Raw genomic sequence first — 19947 nt, forward strand, 5'->3', positions numbered from 1 at the left:
TTACAAAGCTTTATAGGACAAAACATTATGAGGATGAGGCAACATCACCACACACAAAACAATATTAAACAGCAATTAATTGTGTAAAAAAATCAACTAAATTACATTTTCACTCTTAAACCATTTCATCTCTTATTTTATATTTCAACTAATTTTATTTTAATTAATTTTAATTCAAGAGTGTGACATAGTATACAATCAAGTAGGTACAATTAGTAGAGCTTACACAACAAATTATTTCAAAATCAATCTAGGAAAAACACCAGAGAATTTAATTAAAAAAACCTAATAAAACAAGATTTCAACACACACAAAAGGGAAAGAGAAAAAAAGCAAAGAACAGAGAAAACAAATATTTATATTTTCCCCTATATTAATTCTAAATCATTTTTTTTTAAATTAAGTCTCGCTATGTTCTAAAAAAGTTTTGGACAGATCCTTTAAGCGAGAATTAGATTTTTATGCAATTTCAAATACTATAGAAAATCAATTTCCCACTGACTTATAATAGGTGAGCTAGGATTCTTCCAGTTAGGCAAGATAAGTTTATATGCTAGTAATGTGGCATAAGCAGTTACAATCAATTCATCCTTCTCCACCCATTAACTGCCACGATCCCCATTTGGGGATCATGTACTTTAAACCGTCTAGTGACGCCACCTGCTATCTATTTAGGAAACAACGATGTGCGCATGACTAATCAGGTTTGTGTCTGTGCTGCGGATGCTAAATTTAGCTCGTGCATGTGGTTGGCTTCCCACGCGAGATCATTCTTCCGGTCGGGGCAGCTATTTTCGTCGCATGAGTAGAACGCTGGTTTTTACAGCAGAACAAGTGTTTATCCAAGAGGCTCCTTTTCATTCTTGATGGTTTGCCGTGATGATTGGTAAGTGTTTAGTACTGTAATCACACTTTTCAATACATTATTTAGTTTTGATGGGCACAATAGAACCAAATATCTCGATCCCCATTTGGGGCTCACATCTGATACTGACTGGAATTTCACTAAATATTTTGTACTTGCGTTTTACAGGAAATGGCGCGGCACAGGGTTCTTTCTTTGAAAAAAATTGATGATATTATAAATGACGATGCATTTCTAAGTTCTGATGAAGATGATGATGACAATGGCCCTATAGGTATTGTGGAACTTCCTAAAGAAAGAGTTGGTGAAGTGTCAGACAACAAAGATATTGATGACAACATTATTGATGATGATGAACCGGCAGATGTTCCTGGACCTGTTGAAATTCATCGTGCAGCAAGGGAGGATGATCATGTTACAGTGGCCATTGCATCACCATCAACATGCACCGCTACAAATGATACAGGCCTACCACCTGCCAAAAGGAGAGTGGTACCTTTGAATCCAAAGTGGAAGAAGAGACAACCAATTTATTCTAAAAGCTACCCAAACTGTGATGTTTTGGAAAAAAGAAGGTGTGATCTCATCAAAAAAGCCCTGTGCAGTGTCTTGAGAAGCTATTTGATGACGCAATTATCACAGATATTGTCCGGCAGACTGTAACATACGCTACACAAAAAAAGTCCATCAATTTTCCCTTTCAAATGATTGTATTAGAAAGTTTATTGGCATTCTTCTCTTCACTGGGTACCACTCTCTTCCTCAAGAACAATTGTACTGGTGTGAAGATGAAGATATGGATGTCGAAGTGTGAGAAAATGTATGAGTCGAAACAGATATCTGGAAATAAAACGCTACCTCCATATTACTGACAATTCTGACCTGGAAGGGATCCCAGAAAATGAAAGGGACAGGCTCTTCAAGATTCGCCCATTGATTGACAAACTAAACAAAAACTTTCAGCAATTTGGTGTCTTCTCTGAAAGTTTGAGCATTGATGAACAAATGGTCAGATATTTCGGACACCATTACCTCAAGCAGGTTATGCGTGGTAAGCCTGTAAGATTTGGATTCAAACAATGAGCGATTTGCTGCTCACAAACAGGCTATTGTTACCAGATGCAGGTGTACAAAGGCAAGGCAGTGATGATGATGCAGGCGTGTCCGGACTTGGGGCATCTGTTGTCTTGAAAATGATTTTGATTTTAGAGACACCATATGCTCACAAAATTTATTTTGACAATTTCTTTACCGGATTCTCCTTGATGAAATATTTGAAAGATATTGATGTCAGGGCCACAGGGACTGCTCGATTCAACAGAATGAACAAGTGAACTATTGCGCCTGACAAGGAAATGAAGAAAAAATGCGACTACAGATTTGATTCTGAGAATTAAATTTTGGGTGTGATTTGGAATGACAACAGCTGTGTAAAGCTACTAAGCAACCATGAACCCATTGATCCTATGTCACAGGTGAAACGATGGAGCAGGAAAAACAAGAGAGAGATACAAGTCCCCCAACCCAAATTGATCACAGAATATAACAGACACATGGGTGGGGTTGATAAGATGGATTGGAACGTCCAAAAATACAGAATCAAAGTCAGGGGGAAAAAGTGGTATTTCCCTTTGTTGACCAATGCCATTGATGTAGCATTGGTGAATTCCCATGCACTATATTGTCTTGCAAATAGTGCAATTCCTCTCTTGGATTTCAGAAGATCTGTTGCCAGGGCATATCTTGCTCTTTCTTCGCGAATATCTGACCCAAAAAAGGCTGGGAGGAAATCCTTCTCCAAACCAGCCAAGAGTATGTTCCTGTTGATATCAGAACCTCTGGAACTGGTCACTACATTGAACGCACAGAAATGGGCAAACAAAGGAAGTGTGCAGTGTGTAAGACTAACGCAAGAAAACAGTGCTGCAAATGTAATGTTGGACTACATGTTGAGTGTTTTCCAGTATGGCACCAAAACTAGGTAGTATGTGTCATGATCCCCATTTGGGGATGGGACAAAATTTTGAAATTTTGGAAAAAGTACAAATGTTGAGATTCAAAATATATGTTTTCCTTATTAAGCAGATGTTAATCTATAACAATAAAGCGAAAATATTCGGAAAAAAAAATTGGCAGTTAATAGGTTAAGACCACCTGGGAGTACAAAAAATACAACTGTTAACCTCCTAAGCGTTAGACCCCAGTGTCACTCAGGCATCTTTATAGACTCATCTCGCAAAAACATTAGGACCCAAGGATTACTTTAGCTATGAAAGCACTAACAGCGTTAGTCCTAAGCATTACTCAGACAATGGTATAGGCGGGTCTTACATAAGTGTCAGGCCTGAGCGTTACCCGAGCAATGGTGTAGATGTGCCTTCCCCTAGCCTATAATGGCCTCTCATTAGAAACGTTTTACAGTAGCCCAGGTGTTGCTCGCTCTTGACAATGATATGAGAAGTAATGTTGAGGAGCCTCTCAGCAGTGATGACAAAGTGAATCAGTCTTTAGTCAGTGAAATTGAAATGGACAGTGAAGCTGAAAGTCATTCTGATGAATCTGAAAGTGAAACCTGCATTTGAGTTTCTGTTGACCTTGCTTCAAATAAACCAGCACCACCTCATTTTGATTTTGTGGAGCAGCCAAGATTCAAAGTGAATGTTGAAAGCCAAGATCCATGTACTTAGTTAAAGTTATTTCTTGATGATAAAATGATTGAAAGAACTGGTGTTGAGATGAACCGTTATGTTGAACAGCATAGGGTAAATGATTGTACACCTAAGTAGTATTCCTGATTAGAGATACTCATATGCCAAACAAAAGACATATTTTGACATTATTTATGGTATTAGCATCATTATTATTATTACTTTCATATTATTATTATAATTATTATTTTTTATGTTTTTTTGAGAAAAAATGTAACGCTAAGGAGGTTAATGGGTTAGGAGTAATTGTGACGCCAAGGCTGTCTGATAGGTATTCAAAGATATTTTTCCAGATTGATGTTAATTTGGTGCATTCCCAGAACGTGTGGTTTAGTGATGCAGGATCTAGATTGCAACATTCACAAGTTGGATCTTGCCCTGGATACATTTTGGACTATTTTAAATGAGATAAATTTGATCAATGAAAAATTTTAAGTGTATTATTGAACACTTGGTGTATGCAGAGTGCATTCTTTGCATGGCTGACTTCTGTTCTTTTTCTGAGATGATCATTGAAAGGTCCTTTTCCCACTGTACCCTAGTATCGTTGAAGGGAAGATTATTTGAGATGTTTTTATATATTGTTGAGATGTTGTCTGAGTCATCGAGACTGATCAGCATTGCCTCTGGAATAGAAATGGATGTGAGTTATGCAAAATTGAGTAGGTTTCTTTTAACAAAATTCCTAATTTGAAAATAGCAGAAAAATTGTGTTGCTGGAAATTTTAATTTGAAATGTAATTGTTCATAATGCCCATTTTTATCTATATGTAGTTCTCTAAGTGTCTTAATTCAAAGTGTTTTCCAAAAATTAAATACTGAGTAAGTATGAGAAGGTTGAAAAAGTTATTGTGTAGAGGAGCAACACACAAAGCCTTTTTTGCTTTGAAGTGTTTCCTGCATTGGTTCCATATTCTGAGTGATTGGTGGACTACTGGATTATTGGTATATTGACAAAGTTAGTATTTACTGGGGCACAAAGCAGAAGTGTTTTCCAAAGATAAAATACTGAATAGGTCTGAGAAGGTTGAAAAAGACATCTCAACAATGTATAAAAGCATCTCTTCCCTTCAGTGATCCTAGGGTATGGCAAGGAAAGGACCTTTCAATAAACATCTAGATTCAGTTTTCATTGCTGATTGGGCTGGTGTAAATTCATTAATTTGTACTGATTTCCACGTCTTCATAATATGTATATTTACCACTCTGTACTAAAATTGAAATTTAGGTACTGCCATGCCACCTTCTGCTTTAGGTCTTTGTAGATTAGCATATTAAATGTGCGGACATCTCAAAATCCAGATAAAATAGTCTATAATTGAGTCTAATTTCTTGAAGAATGATTTGCTGATGAACAGTTTAAAAAAAAAGAAGATTAGGAAGAATGTACATATTGACAGTATTGATTCTCCAAAGGTGAGATGGAGGGTAGACCATCTGTTAACATTTTGTTTGATTTTTTTCCATTCTGTTACCAAAAGTATGTTGATAAAGATCATTAAATTTGGTTGTGATGTTTTACCATGATATTTAAACTGTTTTAATAGAATGAAGGGATAAACACCATATCTAGTGTGATGTGATGGAGAGTTCACTGCAAAAAATGAACTTCTATTTAAATTAATTCTGAGTCAAGATCTCTTTTGAAATTCTGCTAATGCTGCTCTGCCCAGAGGGCAGAAGAAAATGAGAATGACTGGAAGAAAAGATGTAGAGAAAAAAACGTATTAATCAAGCAAGGGTCTGAATCAGGAGAACAAAACCACCAATTACCAAAGCCAAAAACCAAAAAAGCAAGAATAAAGTAAAAAAGATTACAGAGTTCAAAATCAGTTAGATATCAAACACTAATTAACAAAATTAAAGCACAAGAAGGATTTTGAAATCCAAGTCGTTGGATAAGAAAGCGAACCCAGAATGATGGTTTTATCTTGATGAGTAATAAGTGAAAAAATCACAACATCTGAAGCCATGCCCCTTACTGAACAAAACCTGGCAATTCAGCGCAGCTGAATAAATAGGTAAATGGCCTCTAAAAATGGCCCAAATCAAAGAAGAAATTTAAAATGAAGTATTACAGTATATCAAAAACCAAACAATATCATCAGATTCGTTGGTGTCGAGAACCCCTATAATGATATGCAGCTCTAGAACCAGAAAATAACCTGTTAATAATTTTAAAAAGTCCCAGGATCCTGATAAATGTGTTAAAGACTAATGGTAAAGATATTTGTGGGTGTGATACAGTATATAAAGTACCATATCATCTACGTATGGTGATATTTTCTGTTTAAGTCCTTCACTGACAATCCCCTTTATCTCTGATGAATTTCACAAAACGAATAGCCAATGGCTTAATGTCGACAGAGGACACCATTTTTGTGTACCAAGTTATAGTCTGATGTAGTCTGAGTTAGTGTTATTAAACTTCCAAACTGGTACATAGCATTTTTATGCATTCACCCCAAACCTGAATTTGTGCAAGATGATTGATTAGATAGTCCCATTCGTCTCTATCAAATGTGTTTTCTGCATCCATAAATTATAAGATGAGTATATTGCATTAAAGAGACACTGAAGTTTCGAGGCTAACTGTCTATCTTTCAGGAATTTGATTTGGTCTTGTGACATTACGCAAAGAAGCACTTTTTCAATATTTCTAGTTAAAGCTTTGGAGAGCACTTTAATATCATTATTCAGAAAATAAATTGGTCTGTATCATGCACATTGTAGTAAGTCCTTATTTTTCATTGGAAAAATGGAAATTCATGCTTGGCAAGAAGTGTGAGGTAAAATTTTATTTTCTCTAGTTTCTATGAATGTTGTTAATAATAATGGAGCTTATTTAGTTGAAAATGTGTTATAAAATTCCACTGGGTAGCCATCGGGGCCTGCTCCTTTTCCACTCTGGAATGAGTTTATAGCATCCTGTAGTTCTAAGAGTGTCAGGGGTTTGTCAAGTTCTTCTGAACTAAGAGTATTGAGCTGTGGTATTTGTATTGTATCAAAAACACCGTAGATTATGACCCATCTGTTTTAACCTGAGTAGAATATAAGGTCTTATAATACTGTTTAAATGTGTAAGTAATAATTTTTGGTCTTTGATTTTATCTCCAGTTATGTTGGTAATTTATTTTCTTGTGTTGCGAAATCCCTGCTCTTTTATTTGTTGAGTTAAAATCTTATTAGCCTTCTCTCCATGTTTATAATAATGATGTCACAATTTAAAGATGAGATGTTCAGTTTCTTTTGTTGTCAAGAGATTAAATTCTGATTGTAGAGCCTATCTTTTCCTGTGAAGTGCCTCGTTTGGAGACATGATGTATTCATGGTCTGTTCTAGAAAACTCACTGATTAACTATGACGTCTTCTTGGTTTCCATTTATTTTTATGAGAGATATGAAATAATGTGTCCTTTAAAAAATGCCTTAAGTATTTCCCAAAGTGTTCCTTTGGAAACCTCTAAGGATTTGTTAGTCTTTTAAAAAATAATCAATAGTACTAGGGTGTTGTACCGTGTTAGCCATTATGAATGTAGAGAAAAGCCAAGCAAAATGACACCTTTTATTGGCTAACTAAAAAGATTACAATATGCAAGCTTTCAAGGCAACTCAGGCCCCTTCTTCAGGCAAGATCAAGGCAATGACAAGGAGCTTGTCATTATGTTGATATTTACAAATTTGGAGAGTAAAAAGAATAAATAATACCTTACTCTCTTTCCCTTCCCCGCAAACCCTCCTCCATCTTCCCTTCCCAAGAGAGGCCAGACCACACTCCACAAAATCCCACTCCTCTGACTACCAAGAAACAGATAATGTCCAAAAAAAAGAGACCACACCCCCACAACAAAGAGACCACACACCCCCACTCAGGGATAATGGTGTAGTAAGGATTAAAGTTGAGATATCTTATAATAGTACAGTCCAGATAGGATCTAGGGTAAGATTTTAAACAGGCTCCTGAAAAATAAAAGAAAAACAAATGACAATCAAGCTGTTTGTTTAAATGGAACAGTTATTTCCAAAGGGGTGTGCTTATTGATCTGTTTTACAATCTTTATATGTGTCTTTATATACTTTATGTTCTAATTTTTTCCCTTTTGTAGTGCTGCTAAAAGCAACTCGAGTCAGAGTAATTTCATATACTCATATATAAAAGATTGTACACATGTATGTGCATGTGAACATACAAACCTTCATATACATCTGTGTTAAATCTATTGTCACTTTTAATTACTTAATAGGTATGCATATATATGTATATTTAATAAAATAAACTACAATATAGTAACTGAATAAATGTCCAAAAACTGTGGCAAATGTTTTATATTAAAGATAGACCAAGTTACAAACAGATTTTTCTTTATATTGCAAAGACACAATATGACTCCTGTTCATGTTGTAAAAGATGTGATTTCAGCTCTGCATAGCAACTGTTTGATGTTGTAAGAATGCAGCTCATTTTGCAGCAGTTTGAAATCTGGGAAAATACAAATTAGGCTGTTTTTGAATATAATCTTCTGTTTCTGTCTGAGATTTTCTTTTTTGTGTAGTTTATTATACAGTATCTGACAATCTGTCTTCTCGGTTTTAAGGCATTCATTCGATCCATGCATGCAATAAGCAGTTCAAATCTCAATGTCAGATTTAAAGTCCTCTCCTATTATTTTACCAAAAAATTCAGCTATGAATTTTACTGGGTTTGGAACTTTTCAGGAAGTCCTTTCATTTCGATGTTGTTCCTTCTATATCTCTCTTCAAACACTGCTAGTTTACCACAAATCGCTTTACTTTCAGATACTATAGCAGTTATTTTTTTAACCATTGGGGATATCAGTTGTTCTACCTGGCTCATATTCTTCATATCTTGGTTCAGTTTATCTTATTTTGCAGTGTGTTGTCTGTGTGGTCTTTATTTCCATGTGGATTCCCTTTATATCCTTTATATCCATTTCAAGTATGGTAATCATCCATCCATCCATCCATTTTCCAACCCGCTGAATCCGAACACAGGGTCACGGGGGTCTGCTGGAGCCAATCCCAGCCAACACAGGGCACAACGCAGGAACCAGTCCTGGGCAGGGTGCCAACCCACCGCAGGACACACACAAACACACCCACCCACACACCAAGCGCACACTAGGGCCAATTTAGAATCGCCAATCCACCTAACCTGCATGTCTTTGGACTGTGGGAGGAAACCGGAGCGCCCGGAGGAAACCCACGCAGACACGGGGAGAACATGCAAACTCCATGCAGGGAGGATCCGGGAAGCGAACCCAGGTCCCCAGGTCACCCAACTGCGAGGCAGCAGCGCTACCCACTGTGCCACCGTGCCGCCCAGTATGGTAATCAATACTTTCAAATTGAACAACACATAGAAATCTTCTCCATGCACAGAGTTATGTATCGAGAAAGAATGGATGCTGTTGGCTCACAGAGGGTGTTAGTAGTGGTTGACAACGAGGATGTTGAGATCATGCTCAGTTTGCACATGCTGCTTGGAAGCTGTGAATTTTCATTGCCCACCTGACTTGCATTTTCACTTGCACATTTGCTATTGGCCAGAGTGGATGCTGCATTGTGAGTCTATGGCTGATCCATTCCTTGACCTGTCTCCTCAAGCTCAGTCGGTGGTAGGCTGTATTGTGAAATTGAACTTGAGACTGGCTTAGACTTTGGTGGATTTTTATCTGTTTCTCCTTCTCTTTAAGGTCATCCTCTCCTCTTTGTTACTTCCTCCTGTTTTTAATATACTTGTAAGCAATTCCTCCCAGGTCAATGAAATACAGTATATCAGAATTAGACGTCTTGGGCCCGTCTTAAGTTTGCCAGTGAACATCTGGGGCTGTACATGTGCCATCTTGAGCAGGGGGACCTCGTGGACGCTGCAAGATTTCAGTCCATTACAGCGTAGTGTGTTATCAATGGTGTTTTTGGTGACTGTGGTCCCAACTGCCTTCAGATTATTAACAGTCTCCTCCCGTGTAGCTTTGGGCTGATTCCTCACCTTTCTCATGATCATCCTCACCCCATGAGGCAAGATCTTGCATGGAGCTCCAGACCAAGGGTGATTGATGGTTATTTTACATTTCTTCCATTTCTGAATAATCACACCAACAGTTGTCACCTTCTCACCAAGCTTCTTGCTGATGGTCTTGTAGTCCATTCCAGCCTTGTGCAGGTCTACAATCTTGTCCCTGACGTCCTTTGACACCTTTTTGGTCTTGCCCATGATGGTGGAGAGGGTGGAATAGGAAGAAATTGATTCTGTGGACAGGTGTGCTTTTTACATATAACAAGTTGAGATCAGGTGTATCTGTATTTGGTATTTGATTGATTGATTGATTGATTGATTGATTGGCTGTGTGCCCATGTGAGGGCCCGAATTCTGGCTGGGTTGTAGGGGATCAAATACTTATTTCATTCAACGATATGAAAATCAATTTATAACTTTTATATAATGTGTTTTTTGTGATTTTTGGTTGGTATTCTGTCTCTTTCCATTAAAATGAGACTACCATAAAAATTAGAGACTGTTAATTTCTTTGTAAGTGAGCAAACTTACAAATTCAGCAGGGGATCAAATACTTATTTCCCCCACTGTAGGTAGGTAGGTAGGTAGGTAGGTAGCTAGATAGATAGATAGATAGATAGATAGATAGATAGATAGATAGATAGATAGATAGATAGATAGATAGATAGATAGATAGATAGATAGATAGATAGATAGATAGATAGATAGATAGATAGATAGATTGTCACTGCAGTCATTGCCAAAAGTTCTGAGAATGACACAAGTATTTGTTTTCACAAAGCTGCTTCAGTGTTTTTATATCTTTTCGTCAGATGTTTCTATGGTATACTGAAGCATTTCATAAGTTTCAAAGGCTTTTATTGACAATTACATTAAGCTTATATCTGCAATTCGCCCTGGCATGCTGTCAGTCAACTTCTGGGCCAAATCCTGACTGATGGCAGCCCATTCTTGCAAAATCAATGCTTGGAGTTTGTCAGAATTTGTAGGTTTTTGTTTGTCCACCTGCCGCTTGAGGATTGACCACAAGTTCTCAATGGGATTAAGGTCTGAGTTTCCTGGCCATGGACCCAAAATTTTGAAGTTTTGTTCCCCAAGCCACTTAGTTATCAATTTTGCCTTATGGCACGGTGCTCCATCATGCTGGAAAAGGCATTGTTCGCCACCAAACTGTTCTTGGATGGTTGGGAGAAGTTGGATGTTTTGGTACCATTCTTTATTCATGGCTGTGTTCTTAGACAAAATTGTGAGTGAGCCCACTCCCTTGACTGAAAAGCAACTCCACACATGAATGGTCTCAGGATGCTTTACTGTTGGCATGACACAGGACTGATGGTAGCGCTCACCTTTTCTTTTCCGGAAAATCTTTTTTCTGGATGCCCCAAACAATCGGAAAGGGGATTCCTCAAAGAAAATGACTTTACTTCCAGTCCTCAGCAGTCCACTCCCTGTACCTTTTGCAGAATATCAGTCCATTCCTGTTGTTTTTTTTGGAGAGAACTGGCTTCTTTCCTGCCCTTCTTGACATCAGGCCATCTTCCACCAGGCCATCCTCCAAAACTCTTCACCTCACTGTGTGTGCAGATACATTCACACCTGCCTGTTGCCATTCCTGAGCAAGCTCTGCACTTGTGGTGCCCCAATCTCACAGCTGAATCAACTTTAGGAAACGGTCTTGGCGCTTGCTGGACTTTCTTTGGCGCCCTGAAGTCTTCTTCACAACAGCAGTGGAAATGGGTTTTTTGGGACTAAGTTCATTTTAATGGCAAAGAGGGACTTTACAATTAATGCAATTCATCAGATCACTCTTCATAATATTCTGGAGTATATGCAAATTGCCATCACAAAAACTGAGGCAGCAAACTTTGTGAAAATTAATATTTGTGTCATTTTCAAAACTTTTGTTCATGACTGTATATAAAATAGATAGATAGATAGATAGATAGATAGATAGATAGATAGATAGATAGATAGATAGATAGATAGATAGATAGATAGATAAGCATGAAAGGCACTATATAAAACATATAGATAGAGATGTAATCCATAGCTTCAGGGAATTACCCATCTCTGCACATTGCTGTGAAAAGATGGCATCATTTCACTGTACAATATTTGATATAGGCATTCTCACTTGTAATAAGCCATCTTGAAGTGTAGGTAAATTTAAGCTTATAAGTATAGTGAACATAAAACATATAGTGAATGACCAGTTAGTAAAGATCACATAATTGTCTGTCTATATTTCGGATCTGGCCACCAACAGAGACTTCTTTCTGATACAAAAAATATGATGTTCTGGATATGTTGATTTTCTTCACAGATATCAATCCTTCTCCCTCTAACTTTACAAGCCACAGTGTGCAGAGCTCATCAGTGCCTAAAACTGAACATCCCTGATTTAGTGTCTCATACTGTAAAGAAGTGTCATAAACATGATGTGCAGGGCTGAGGATTGCTTGTTCAGGTCATCTGCCTCAAGCAGAGACTAAGCATGAAGGGATTCATCATTTAGACAGAGTTAGGTTGAAAGTATATGTAAGTGTTATCATGTCAAAGCTCTGAGTCTGAATGGCAAAGCATACAATATAGGTTAGGCACATATTAAAAATCTGATTGCCCAAAATTACAACAAAGAGAGAACTATAAATAACCAGCTTATTTTTTCTCATAACACACATGGTACAACATAACTGTCAAATCTAAAAAAGACAACTTAAAAGGTCAGATTAGCAATAGAAAACTTTAAGTATCCAAATAGTGTATGGCCTTGCATTGCATGATCCATCCATAAAATACATAAATAAGCAAAGGCACAATAGGGACTCTTCTTATCAAATATAAAGTCACCAATGTGGCATTACCTCCACACATAATGTAATCTCGGAAAAATGGAGCCCTGAACCACAAGGGCAACATTAGAAGATATGGGGTCACTCCAGGGAAAAGAACAGAAAATCCAGTTGCTTCTGTGCAGAAATTCACAAAAGCACCAGCCACTAGGATTCCATGAGGATGAAAGCCGAGAATGTAATTCTGACTGGGGTCCAGATCGGCAGTTTTAATCAGCTACAAAGAAATAAAGAAGAGTCAAAGTATCTGCTGTAGCAGTAATTTCTACATAAACAATTTCTCATATAGTACACATTTTACAAATTATTACCATTATTTATTCAACAACTCCTCCTTTTTACAATTTACCCTTTATCAAAATACATTTTACAACAAGTTCACTTAGGTTTAATCTTGTTTGTTAAAATTCACTTACTTTTTAATATTTCTTCCTTACATTAAAGTTTTGCATTTCACACTCACCAGACAAAGGTGGAATGAGCAATTGTCCTACAGGTTAGTAAGCTAGTTAAGTTAGCAACATATTATGTTATACTAGCCAACCCGCGGCGTAACATACGCCGCATAATTATGTATTGATGGGTGAACACTTGCTGAACGACACAGTTGTCCAAATGGGGTGGGTTTGTGGATACCACTGTGAATGAATGAAAAGATGGACCACTGGAGAGAGCAACATACAATTGTCCGTGACTGAAAGCGGGATCGTCTGTGACGATGGAGGCCACGCTGGTGAAAGTTACTTCGTTGGTAGGGATAAGTTTCAGCACTTGTTCATTAAGGTGTAGCGAGTCTTCGTTGTTGACGCTTAATATAGCTTGCGTACTGAGTTGTTCCGGAGTCACAGTTGAGAAACACTTTTTTAATGTCTTTTAAGCACAGGGAAAAAAATTAATATGTGAAACATCCGTAATGTAATAAGCCACCAAGAAAAGTAACATTGCAACAATGCACGTTACGATCCGATCGCTGTAAACAGAAGTGAAAACAAAATCGAGGCCGGTGCATTCTTTAACTGCCTTGTAACGCAATGGTAGTGCTGCTGTTTTGCAGTAAGGAGACTGTGGAAGATTTTGGGTTCGCTTCCCGGTTTCTCCCTGTGTGGATAGCGCTTTGAATACTGAAAACACCGGTATATCAATGTAATGAAGCATTATTATTCTTATGCGTCCAGCACGCTCTCTCGCGCGCGCCTGTATGCGTGTGTGTGTCGCTCGCTCTCTCTCGCTCACTGCACATGTTCCTGCAGGCATACCAGTAAGTGAATGAAAAGATGGAACTCTGGACAGAGCAACATACAACTGTCCGTGACTGAAAACTGGTTTTGGCAGATACATGCACATCTTTTTGAAAGTTTGGCCCTGTGCCTTATCAATTGTCATCGCAAAGGCAAATCTAACAGGAAATTGTCTTTGTATTAAAGTAAAAGGCAAATTATCCGCGACAAACAAACTGTTTTACACGCTGCATACCAACCCGCGGCGTAGTATACGCCGCATAATCATGCTTTTTAAGCAGAGGGAAAAAAATGAACATTTGCAAAATCCGTAACGCCGCTTTCAGTAAGTACAATGCACACGCGTTTAATTTGTCAGCCACTTTTTGCCAGCCGTCTTTTCTGGTTTGGGCTGCTTTTGCAGGGTTACCGCTTGTGCATATTAAATCTTGAAATCCTTCGAGTAACTAATTAACTAACTAACACTAACACTTACTTGTCTTACACCCAGCTTGTGAGAAAAAAATGTGCCCGTTCTTTCATCATTTTGTTGCAGCCTATCAAAGACTTGCTGATCATGTTTTCTAGAGTCAATATACAGTTGAACCTCGGTTCACGACCATAATTCGTTCCAAACCTCTGGTCATAAACCAAAGCAATTTCCCCCATAGGATTGTATGTAAATACAATTAATCCATTCCAGACCATACGAACTGTATGTAAATATATTTTTTTAAAGATTTTTAAGCACAAATATAGTTAATCATTACACCATAGAATGCACAGTGTAATAGTAAAAACATTGAATAACACTAACACAAACACCCAGGCTCCCTGCTCAGCTGCGCGCTCTCTCTCTCTCCAGCAGGCGAGCCTCCCCAAACCCAATCGTCTCTCTCTCTCTCAGCAGCACACGAGCCTCCCCAGCCCCCCCCTCTCTCTCTCAGCAGCACACGAGCCTCCCCAGCCCCCCTCCCTCTCTCTCTCTCTCTCAGCAGCACTCGAGCCTCCCCAGCCCCCCCCTCTCTCTCTCTCAGCAGCACGTGAGCCTCCCCAGCCCCCCTCTCTCTCTCTCTCTCTCAGCAGCACCCAAGCCTCCACAGCCCCCCCTCTCTCTCTCTCTCTCTCAGCAGCACGCAAGCCTCCCCAGCCCCCCCCCTCTCTCAGCAGCCCCCTCCCCCTTTGTCTCTCAGAAGCAGGCGAGCCCTCTCTCTCTCTATAACATTGCAGCAGTTGTATAAACACTTTTTTTTAAAATGAGTTTTAAGCACAGGGGGAAGAAAAGGAACATTTGAACAAATCCGAACTTTATGTAAAAGCCAACCAAGATAGTAACATTGCAGGAGTTCACCATTTTTAATCAGGCGACTGACAGTAGTGGAGTCAGGCACAAAGAAGGTCAGCTGCTGAGAAAGCGTCTCGACTGTTGCAGGGCGGTGAAGCAGGTGAGACGCTAATGAAAAAGAGGCACAGGGTTTATTGGTTTTTAAAGACTGCTTCCTTCATTGTGTTTTAACCTCAGTTTTAAAGGATTGCGCGGCTCTCTCTCTCGCGCTGCCTATGTGTGCCTCTGTCTCTCTCTGGCGCTGCCTCTGTGTGAACCAAGGTTCCACTGAGGTTGACTAATGAAAAGTCAACGTGGCTCAGAGCTGCATGTGGAGTGTGGCACAGACAAACAGAAATGACGGCATGTTTTCCGGGGCGTCGCGTCCGAGTTGGTGGGCGTGGCTCTGCGAGTTGTTGTCGTATCCAATGGTCTTAGAGTTGGTGGGCGTGGCTCCTTCCTGCGTGCGCCATGGGTGTCTTACTTGTCGGCGGCTTAGTGAATCCACGCCCCTTCCGGCGTGCTTTCCATGGGTGGCTACTTGTCTTCCGGCTTAGTGAATTATATATATAGATTGTTTGGTTTAGTTTTTTGTTATTATGGTTGTGTTGCTATTATTTTTTGTCAAAATATCAGGATTTTAGAAATAATTGTTAATTTCTAACAAATTATTGGTGGAAGTCAAAGCATGTGACATAAGCAGAATGCTGGTAAAAAAGATGGCAATGCTTGTTCGCAATCGTCCAAGATTGCAGATTTACACTTTTAAGGATTAGCTGGTGCTATGAATTTTAAGTTAAAAAATTAATTTTGCATGCTAAGAAATTTTTCTTGATCTTTAGTGGTGTTTTTCACTAGTTAATTTATGTGAGGTAATTGCAAATGGGATTATTTCATTTTAATTTTAATTTTTGCAGCATTTTTGCATACAGACTTTGAAAATGAAATTGCAGAAGATAAATTGCATTTTCATTTTATAATTTTCATTTTCATTATTTCAGAAAATACCTCCTAAATTAATTAGTTCAGTTTCTGGTTATGTTGTCTGGTGTTGATGTTGATTGTAATTTACATATTATCTTGTTTTCTAGTCAGCACCACCACTTTGGAGACTTCTTGCTAGGACACAACATCCTGCTAATGAATAAGCTATGTTCCATGTTGTCACATGTGTGACGCTTTAAATGCCTGCATCTCATGTCGTTAGATTTTTAAGACTGTTTTTGTTTTCAAACAACTCATGCTTTATCTATAAATGATTTCTCTTGTGCATATCTCTTAGGGAACAAATCTCGCTCTGGGTCTGTGACTTTGATTATGGTTTACATTGAGGTTTAGATACAAACACTTAGTGATCCCTGCTAGAAGTAAAACTTACACTGTTCTTCTTATCTCTGACACTCTTGTGGTTTGCCTCATTTATTTTCTTATTTCACAAAACAGCAAATTTGACGGTTCTATAAAAGATTATCGACTTAAAACAATATTTGTAGTTAACCTTTTAGTGACTTCATTTGGTTAGTGTAGATTTCCTAGCATTTCACCACTCTCTGGCTTTCTCTTCTCACTAATCTCCTAGTCTAATTCTTAATCCAAAATTCTGTATCATTTTATTGACAGATTATTGTAATTACTTTTGTAATGTCATTGAATGTCCATTTTGTGTATATATTATTTTGTGGACACTGCCAATTTTTGTGTCTGGTTAAAATGATGTTGCATGGTTGGTATGCACATGTGCCATATGTTGTGTAATATGATGGCAAACATGACATATTAGGTTGTAATTATTTAAGCAAGTGTCTAAATTTTGGATTATAAAAAGATAATGAGCCAAGCAATTGTCTAGCACAAGAAAATGCCAAAAAAGAAAATTATTCAGGTTTAGTTTGGTATCAGTTTTGTGACAGTTTTTTTTTGGACTTACCCTAAAAACTCTGACTATTTTGATTTATATAACTCTGTTTGGATCAGTCATCATTTTAGATTAGCTCAACAATTTAGTATAATTAGATCTGAGTGTGTACGTTAACAATTTTTTTTATTGAGTACAGTGAAATCCTATTTTGCATGTGCTTATCAACATGTAACATGTCATGATTAGTAAGCGTAACGACTTAAGAAATAATAAAATAACATGAGTATAAGACATAAATAAGGACAAACACCCCAGAGATGTAAAATAAGCAGTTATTGACAATAAGTAGAAAATAAGGCAAAGAAATTACTATAAGGAATGTAATGCTGAAACGATAACAAATGTAACACAGTCCATCACAAGTGAAAAAGTAGCCCAAAATGTTTAGTACAGAGGAAGTGTCAAAATAAAAGAAATACAGAGAACTGAGAGTTACATGCAGCATTTTACTGACAGATCTCCTCAGTGAACGAGTATAGATAGAAGAAAAATGGTACTTAAGAAAAGATGTTTGACAGATAAAAGAAAAAGAACATAACCATTAATAACAGAAGTTATGAACAAGAACAATTAATAAAGAGATCAGAAATAATTAAAAGGAGCTGGAGAAGAATATTATTACTTCTGGAATAACCAGAATTGTATGAATGAATTTTCCGTATTAATATTTGTCAGATATGGGGAAATATAAATAAAAATATATCAAAATTTGCAATTAGTACAAAAATCAAGAAACTAGATTAATGACTGTCTGTTTATGCAATATAAAAATTATTTTTTACCTCTTTTGACCAGCTCACATTGGAGCCTAATGGTTTTGAAAAATGCACTGAAATTAAAGTTTGGGTCTGTTATTTACACTAATTACAAAACCTGTGCATGAAAAGTCTGTTAGTAAAATAAATATCCTGGAATTAAAAATATACTTTTCCAGTTTTGTGGAAGTTTTTACTTATTAATCTTCTACAAAGTAATGGATGATTCAAATCTGAGGAACATACAACAGATGTTAAAGATTTTAATTTAATGTTGTGACTTGTGCCACCCTGGAACTTTAAACTTTAACTTTAGACTTTTTAAAGTTTCTAAAGAACAGTGAGCTGTGTACCACAGTATCAATATGACCTTTCAACACTGGCAATTTGTTGAAATTCACCCTTGGGACAAATAAAGTGCGCTCACTGATCAATTCATCAAACTATTTATCTAAATTAGTTTAGACAGGTATTGCCAATTTACTGATGATTGTGGACACTTTATATAATGTAGAAGGCTGTTTTAAACATTCCTGTTATTTTTCACTTGATTTGTTTTTTTTAAATGTATTCTTATTTGTTGTTTTTATTCTTCTAATGTTTATTTGTTGATGACACCACAGTGCTGCATTACACTGTAAGTCTATGGATGTGTTTTTGTTGCTGCTGTGTTATTTCTGTTTAAGAACAAATGATTTCAGTGATTTCTTGTTGCATTTTTTACCTAAAACCTAAGGAAATACTTGAGAAAAGACATAAAATATGTTTTTGTTTAACCTCCTTAGCGTGCTTGAAAAAGTACATATAACAGAGGCATATTCATTGTATTTGTCAATTTGTCATTCTAACAGATGTAAACATTTGTAGTAATACATTTTATTACTAGAAATTCTTGTGATGGACCATCTGTTGCAATGACACATGCAATGCATTTTATTGCTACATGCATAACAAAATACATTCCAATAGAAGGTCTATGTTGATTACTTAGATGGGTAACATAATATAAAAAGTATTTTTTGTTGCATTATTAACTGTTGAATTTACCATTTAGAGGGATAATTTTCATTAATTTATTGAATTGCTATCATTTTATCTGTAAAGCAAGATTATGAGGACAAATGTTACATGTTTTAATGTCCAGGATTCTGCATCCTAAGTGCAGCATAGTTACTCTTTATTTACATTTCTTGGATCAGTTGTAAGACTTGTGGTACGGTCATTGCAGCTTTGGCCATTACTAACTCAGACAAAATAAATCAAAACTACTTTACACTACAGTAACAACTCACTCCAGATGATCAATTCAGTCATATAGTTAATAGTTTAAGGATTGTAAAAATAAAATTAACCAAAAGACTTCTTATCAGTAGTTAAATGAAGGTAAATACTGAAATAAACTTGTTTTATTAAGCATTATCCTGTGCTTATCTACAGGATGGCATAGTGAAGGTACAGTACTTGAGATAAGTAAATATCACTCCAGGGCCTGTTTTCCTTATAAACAATTCTGCTTTTGTTTGTCAGGCAGGCCCCCTCACAGACAGATTAACCTAGTACAGTCCTGCTGCCAGCGTTCGTGACAGCAGTGTCATTTCATTGTAGGCAAATCAGAATATACATAGGAGAATAGTGCTGTCGAGATACACTTGGCTGATAATACATGCATTTCATGTTCTGAATCCCCTTTTATCCATCAGTGGGTTTCAGTGAGATGGGTTCCAAGAAAGGAAACAGCCTCAAATTGGCATAGTGATCAATTTACTCAGAATTCAGAATCACATGCTAACTTGACATGGGATGTGGAAGCAGAAAGTGTGCAAACTTACAAGAACAAAACAAGAGAGAGGAAGTCCTCAAGCTTGTTTGGTTAGCTAAGTGTAATTGATATATTTACATATTTATTTTTTAAATATTCAAGTTAATTTGGATCATGTATTTACTGCATTAAGTAAGTTAATTAAGCATGTTCAATAGTAGAATTAGTAGTTTTTTATATATTATTAGTTGTAGTGTTTTAAATATTAGTAAGAGTAAATGTATTTTATATAATATTTAGTAGTAGTAGTAGTAGTATAATAGTTTTTGCTGTTGTTGTTTCATGTCACAAGTGATACTCCAGCTGTATTAATTAACCAAGAGTAGCAGCACATTCATACCCTGAACCATTATTATTAATATTACAACTACAACTAATTAGGGCCTTCATTTATGAAGGAAACACATCAAAAAGTTAGTTAAGTTTGTGATGCGTGATTCTTTATTATTTACT

General features: G+C 37.0%; 1 protein-coding gene across 1 annotated transcript in view; it reads right to left on the bottom strand.

The window, feature by feature from the left end:
• mogat2 (monoacylglycerol O-acyltransferase 2) overlaps positions 1-19947 on the bottom strand; it is a 111318-nt gene that overhangs the window by 20514 nt on the left and 70857 nt on the right. The window contains exon 3 of the mRNA XM_028800121.2: positions 12474-12678. Within this exon, the coding sequence (XP_028655954.2) occupies positions 12474-12678 (205 nt within the window). The remainder of the gene's footprint in view (positions 1-12473; positions 12679-19947) is intronic.

The sequence above is a fragment of the Erpetoichthys calabaricus genome, chromosome 4 (assembly GCF_900747795.2).
Source record: "Erpetoichthys calabaricus chromosome 4, fErpCal1.3, whole genome shotgun sequence".
NCBI classification, from domain to species: Eukaryota; Metazoa; Chordata; class Cladistia; order Polypteriformes; family Polypteridae; genus Erpetoichthys; species Erpetoichthys calabaricus.